General features: G+C 38.4%; 1 protein-coding gene across 1 annotated transcript; it reads left to right on the top strand.

The window, feature by feature from the left end:
* The first annotated feature begins 1,563 nt into the window (after positions 1–1,563).
* On the top strand, positions 1,564–2,024 carry LOC138349257 (uncharacterized). Its single transcript, XM_069299574.1, has 2 exons — positions 1,564–1,833; positions 1,914–2,024. Exons 1-2 carry the CDS (start codon positions 1,564–1,566, stop codon positions 2,022–2,024), a joined length of 381 nt encoding a protein of 126 aa, XP_069155675.1.
* The last annotated feature ends 4,967 nt before the right edge of the window (positions 2,025–6,991 follow it).

Genomic DNA, 6,991 nt, shown 5'->3' with positions numbered 1-6,991 from the left:
TAGCAGGATATTACAGGAGATTCGTACAAAAGTTTTCCTCAATTTCAGCACCTTTGACAAGGCTAACTCAAAAGGCAGCCAAGTTCTAGTGGACTGATGCTTGTGAGCGAAGCTTCCAACTATTGAAAGACAAATTGACTACAGCTCCAATCCTAACTCTTCCGGAGGGACCAGACGGCTATGTTATTTATTGTGATGCTTCGGTTGTTGGTCTAGGATGTGTATTGATGCAGCATGGCAAAGTTATAGCCTATGCCTCCTGACAGCTTAGGAAGCATGAAAAGAATTATCCTACTCACGATCTGGAGTTAGCAGTCGTGGTTCATTCCTTGAAAATATGCAGGCATTATTTATATGGTGTCCATGTGGACATCTATACAGATCATAAGAGTCTCCAATATATCTTTAAATAGAAGGAGTTGAACTTACGACAGAGGCGGTGGTTAGAGTTGCTAAAGGATTATGATGTTGATATTTTATATCATCTAGGGAAAGCGAATGTTGTAGCTGATGCTCTTAGCCGTAAGTCCATGGGTACCTTGACAGATGTACAACCATAAAGGAGGGAGATGGTTCGGGAGATTCAGCGGCTATCCAGCCTTGGAGTTCGTCTAGCTAATTCAGAAGATAGTGGAGTTTCTATTCGAGAGGTTGCTGAGTCCTCAATCATAGATGAGGTAAAGAGACACCAATACGAGGACCCTATTCTTTCACAGTATAGATATGCAACTCTTAAAAAGGAAAAGACCCCATTTAAGGTTACACCTGACGGAGTGTTACAATATGAAGGCAGATTGTGTGTACCCGATATTGCGAGGGTACGACGGCAAGTTATGGGAGAGGCACACTCTGCCCGTTATTCTATTCACCCAATGTCAACGAAAATGTATCATGACCTCATATGCTTATACTGGTGGGATGGCATGAAAAAGGATATAGCAGAGTTTGTTGCTCAGTGCCCGAATTATCAACAAGTCAAGATCAAACATCAAAAGCCTAGCGGATTATTACAGGAGATAGAGATCCCGACTTTGAAATGGGAGATGATTAATATGGACTTCATTACAGGATGACCTCGCACTCAATGGAAGTATGACTCTATATGGGTTATTGTAGATAGGCTGACAAAATCGACCAATTTTCTTCTAGTCACGACTACTTATTCGGATGAAGATTATGCTAGGTTGTATGTCAGGGAGATAGTGAGACTTCATGGGGGTTCCCACGTCCATTATATCAGACAGAGGAGCTCAATTTACAGCCATCTTTTGGAGATCGTTTCAGAAGGGATTGGGGACACAGGTGAACCTTAGCACAACATTTCACCCTCAGACTGATGGGTAGGCTGAGCGTACTATTCAGACATTCAAAGATATGTTGCAGGCATGTATTATTGACTTTAAAGGTAGCTGGGATGACCACTTGCTGCTCATTGAGTTTGCTTATAATAGCAACTACCATTCTAGTATCTAGATGGCACCGTACGAGGCCTTATATGGGAGGAAGTGAAGGTCACCTATTGGTTGGTTTGATGTTGGCGAGACTAAGTTAATAGGCCCGGATATGATTTCGCAAGCTGTTTCCAAGGTGAAGCTTATTCAAGAAAGATTATTAGCAGTCAAGATTCGACAGAAGTCATATGCAGATAATCAGCGTCGAGATTTGGAGTTTCAGATTGGTGACTGGGTATTCCTGAAGGTATCACCCATGAAGGGTGTGATGAGATTCGGCAGGAAGGGGAAGCTCAGCCCGAGATACATTAGGCCTTATCAGATTGTTGATATGATAGGCAAGGTTACCTATGAGTTGGATGTACCATCTGAATTGGAGGTGGTACATCCGTCTTCCATATATAGATGCTACGTAAATATATTGATGATCCTTCTAGAGTATTCCCTATAGATGATGTTCAGGTAATAGAGGAGTTGTCATATGAGGAGAAACCCTTAGCTATACTTGATCGTCAAGTTAAAAAGGTTACGTACTTAGGATGTGGCTTCCGTCAAAGTGTTGTGGCAAAATAATAATAGGGACGAGGGAAGCGGAAGACGAAATGAAGAATAAGTATCCTTACTTGTTCCCCCTACCTGCAGGTAATTCAATTCCAAGCTTGACTATATTAATTGATAAACAACGTTATGTAGTAAGTTGTGACTCTGTGAGGCATCTGTAAGTTACGGAATGCATGTTGATAGGTATAACTGTTAGAGAGACCTCGTTGGAACTTTTTTTTTGTAAGATGCTAACTTAACATTCTAGGGCGAATATTACTAACGGGGGAAGGATGGTATGCCTCGTATTTTTATATGTAATGCGCGTCATGAACTATTAGATGTAAGTCCGGAGAATAAGAATTTATTTTATGTTCCAAGTGATTAAAGAAATATTAGGCAAGGATGTTTATTCCAAATGAGTTATTAAGTATGATTTGGCTAATATTAGTGTCATTAACTTTAAGTGAGGGATTAATTAGTGGTTGATTAGGATTAAATTAATCTAGTGGGCCCCACCACTCAAGTCAAATTAAAAGGGATCAAATTGGGAGCTGTCCTTAGTGGGACACGTGTAGAGTAGGGCTGCCTCCACTTCATATTATAAATGAGGTGGTAAAATGCAATGCAACATATCATCTTCTTCACCTCTTGGCTTAGGCAGCCATGGAAATGGAGAAAACCAACCATGCAGCTCTTGGCCAGCAACTAAAAAGAATTTGGTTAGTAATCTCTTTGCTTGGTGTGTTAATTCCTTAGAATGCCTTTGTTAATTAGCCATTAATGTTAAGAATGGGGCCTGACCAGTATCTTAGGATGTTTGTTTTAGTTATTGAATATGATAAGTATGAACGGAAACCATAACCGGATTATTAGTGGTGTCGTGTTAGTGCTTGGGCTGTTTTGATTAAAGCAAACTGCGAGAAATTCTGTTTTGGCGTTATGTATATGTTAAATGTTATTATGGGTATATACTCTAAAGGATGAATACGATAAGGTAGATGTGTTGGGAATTATAAAAGGAGTTATCGCTCAGTGTGTTGTTGCTTCATTACTATGGTTGCCGAGACGGAACTGTTTTGGGGGAGGGGGCTGTTTAATACGATTCATTGGGTTATATGTGTTGTTGGTATTACTGTGGATAATTTGGGTTGTTGTCGGATTGGGACGAAGTAAGGAAATTAGGGGAAGTGCTACCGGATTTTTGTTAGATTATTAACTAGCTTACAATAGGTAGTAAAGCGCGACATTTATCTAATTGCGGCACGATTTATGCTTGTTATAGATTAATAGCTTGAGAAGTAAATATTGGACGTGCGACTCGACTATACGGTATGTAACGCTACCTCTTCTTTCTTTGTTTGGCATGACTTTTAAAAATGAGCCAATAACGGACAGGTTTGATACTTACTTCTAGAGCGTCTAGGTGACGTATATTCTTGCTACCACAACTATTCTTCTATATATCGGCTATGTCTAAGGCTTAATGATTTCTCATATCTATGGTAGTACTTCTTAGAGTCATTGAGATTTTACGTTTCCATATCTTATTAAAGGTTCATAATCTTCATAAAACGTTATTCTTTGGTAATACTCCTTGCTGGTTCACATTGATTGTTCTGTTGAGTTATAAGAAATGATTTTAATTGCATATGGTTGCTCATAATATTTTGCTCGTGCATAGAGTCATTTATCATTTCACCGAATCCCGGGATGGGTAATGTTCATGCGGAGTTTCTTGCATATGTCACTGAGTCCCTCAATAGAGGGCCGGGTATGTATATTATATATATGATTGATGATGAGGATGGTTATGATGATGATGATGACAGAGATGTGTGATGATTATTTTGTCGAGCCCCTTACTAGGGAAGCTGTGCACCTTATATGTTAAAGATATGCATGATTTTCACTTAAAAGGGTACATGTGTAGCGGTATTTTGTTTCAACTTACCATATTGGTATCCTATCATCTTTACATTCTGCTTTACATACTTAGTACATTGTCCGTACTGACTCCCGTTTCCTCAAGGGGGCTGCGTTTCATGCCTCTAGGTGTAGACGCACAATTCGGTGATCCTCCTACCTAGGATATCTGCTCTGCTGATTGGGAGAGCTTTCCTGTTCTGGAGACTAGTCGTTTTGGTACGTAACTTTTTGTGTAGTCTTTTGCTTGTCCATGGGTATGGCGGGGGCCCTGTCCCGTCGAGTTTCACTACTATGCTCTTAGAGGTCTGTAGACATTATGTGGGTTGTATATATATGTTTTGGATAATGGTATAGACATGGTTTGTTTGGGATGTCCGCTTGTACATGGGCAGCCTTGTCGGGTGCGTACATCATTATGTATTGTGTAGGGGCAGCCTTGTCGGCTTGCGTATGCTATTATGCTTTGGATAGTGGTGGCCTTTTTGGCTCGTGTATGTTGTTACAGTTGAATGGTTATGACTCCTTATGAGACATGCCCATTATATATATATATATATATATATATGGCGTTGGGGTTGTCTTGATTTGATTAAATTCCATATAGTCGTAGTTTCAGTTGGTTATAATTAGCAGGTTTGTATGTGAGTGTCCAAAACGGGCACTAGTCCCAGCCTATCGGGATGGGTCGTGACACTTATATCATTACATCATAAGCATTATCTCACAATCACATAATCAAGACATTTTAATATCATCATCAAACTAACACTAACTAATTAAATTACAAGGCATGCTTCAATTGAACTACATCACAAAGTCAAAGCCATCACAATTTAAGTAAAAGTTCAAGATCATGAAGTCTTACCAATTTCTCCTTCAAAGGCCATCTTTAATGGTCTTACCCTCAACCGATACAATTTAATCCATCAATTGGACTAACAAAATCATACAACAGTAATTAACACAATAACTAACTCAATTGCACCACATGAGTTCATCACCTAGGGTAAGGGGAATTTTAGTAAATTCATGATCTATTCCACATAATAGGTTAATTCATCAATAAAAAATGTAATTGAAAAAATAGTACATCATAATCTAATCATAATAATAAAAAGAAACCATAAAAATACAATTTAGACGATATTCATATTAGGAAAAAACCCATATGAAATCATCTTTTTGAAAATCAATTTCTGATCAACCCTTTGTTGAAAGGAATCCCAAATGGAAAAGGTTCTCATACGTTAATATTATTTGAATATTGATGGAGAAAAATGACCTTCTTTTGGCCCTAGAACCCATATACCTTGGTATTCTATGGATTCTTGTTTGGTAGAGAGAAAGTAGAGAGAAGGAAGAGCAATTTGGGTATAGGTATTATGAAATGTTAAGTTGGGTTTAGGCTTAGGGTAATGTATAGTTTCTTAACAAATATAAATAATCAACCCTTAACCCCTAAATAGCCCTACATACGTAAATTAATTAAATTAATCAAGTAAAATTTCATTGATAAGTTGCAGTCTTGACCTATGAGACCTCGACTTACGGTCCAAGGTTAGCCGACGGGCACTTCCTGTTATGCCTCGTATTTTATTTATATACGTAGTGCGCATCGTGATCTAGAAGACGTAAAGAAATATTAGGCAAGGATGTTATTTCCAAATGTGATATTAAGTATGAGTTGGATAATGTAAGTGCCATTAAATTTAAGTGAGGGATTAATTAGTGGCTAATTTGGACTGATTTAATTCAATGGGCCCCACCACTCAAGGCAAAAAAATTAAAAAGGGATCAGATTGTGGGCTGGCCTTAGTGGACAGGTGTAGAGGGGGGCTGCCTCCACTTCATACTATTAAATGAGGTGGAGAAATCCACTCCATGCTATATAAAGTGGTGAAATGCATTGCTGCATATCATCTTCTTCTTCACCACTTGTCTTAGGCAGCCATGGAAATGGAGAAACCAACCCTGCAACTCTTGGCCAGCAGCTGCAAATAATTTGGTTAGTAATCTCCTTGTTTGGTGTGTTAATTCTTTAGAATACCCTTGTTAATTATCCATTAATTTTAAGAAGGGGGCGTGACCAGTAGCTTAGGAAGTTTGTTTTAGTTATTGAATGTACTAAGTATGAATGGAAACCATAATCGGATTATTAGTGGTGTCGTGTTGGTGCTTGGGCTGTTTTGATTAAAGCAAACTGCAGGAAAATTATGTTTTGGCATTATGTATATGTTGAATGTGATTATGAGTATATACTCCAAAGGATGAATACGATAAGGTAGATGTGTTACGAATTATAAAACGAGTTATCACTCGGTGTGTCGTTGCTTCGCTGATATAGTTGCCGAGATGGAACTGTTTTGGGGAGGGGGCTGTTTAATATGATTCTTTGGGTTATATGTGTTATTGGTATTGTTGTGGATAATTTGGATTGTTGTCGGATTGGGACGAAGTAAGGAAAATAGGGGAGGTGCTGCCGAATTTTCGTTAGATTATTAGCTAGCTTACAAGAAAGTAAAGCACGATGTTTATCTAATTGCGGCACGATTGTTGCTTGTTATAGATTAATAGCTTGAGCAGTAAATATTGGACGTGCGGCTCGATTATACGGTATGTAACGCTGTCCCTTCTTTCTTTGTTTGGCATGACTTTTAAAAATAAGCGAATAACGCACAGATTTGATACTTACCTCTAAAGCGTCTAGGTGATGTATATTCTTGCTTCCACAATTATTCCTCTATATATCGGTTATGTCTAAGGATATGATGATCTCTAATATCTATGGTAATGCTTCTTAGAGTCATTGAAATTTTACGTTTTCATATCGTATTAAAGGTTCATAATCTTGATAAAACATTAATCTTTGGTAATACTCCTTGCTGGTTCACGTTGATTGTTCTATTGAGTTATAAGAAATGATTTTAATTGCATATGGTTGCTCATAATATTCTGCTCGTGCATAGAGTCATTTATCATTTCACCAAGTCCCGGGCCGGGTAATGTTCGTGCGGAGTTTCTTGCATATGTCACCGAGTTCCTCACTAGAGGGCCGGGTATGTATATTATAT

The sequence above is a fragment of the Solanum lycopersicum genome, chromosome 6 (assembly GCF_036512215.1).
Source record: "Solanum lycopersicum chromosome 6, SLM_r2.1".
NCBI classification, from domain to species: domain Eukaryota; kingdom Viridiplantae; phylum Streptophyta; class Magnoliopsida; order Solanales; family Solanaceae; genus Solanum; species Solanum lycopersicum.
This window is presented reverse-complemented; position numbering and strand designations above follow the sequence as displayed.

What these genes read in the sequence shown, in the direction of transcription:
- LOC138349257 (XM_069299574.1), top strand. Translation starts at nt 1,564, where the DNA reads ATGATTTCGCAAGCTGTTTCCAAGGTGAAGCTTATTCAAGAAAGATTA. An exon ending in TACCATCTGAATTGGAGGTG is followed by an intron (nt 1,834 to 1,913) that starts GTACATCCGTCT and finishes GATGATGTTCAG; the next exon opens with GTAATAGAGGAGTTGTCATA.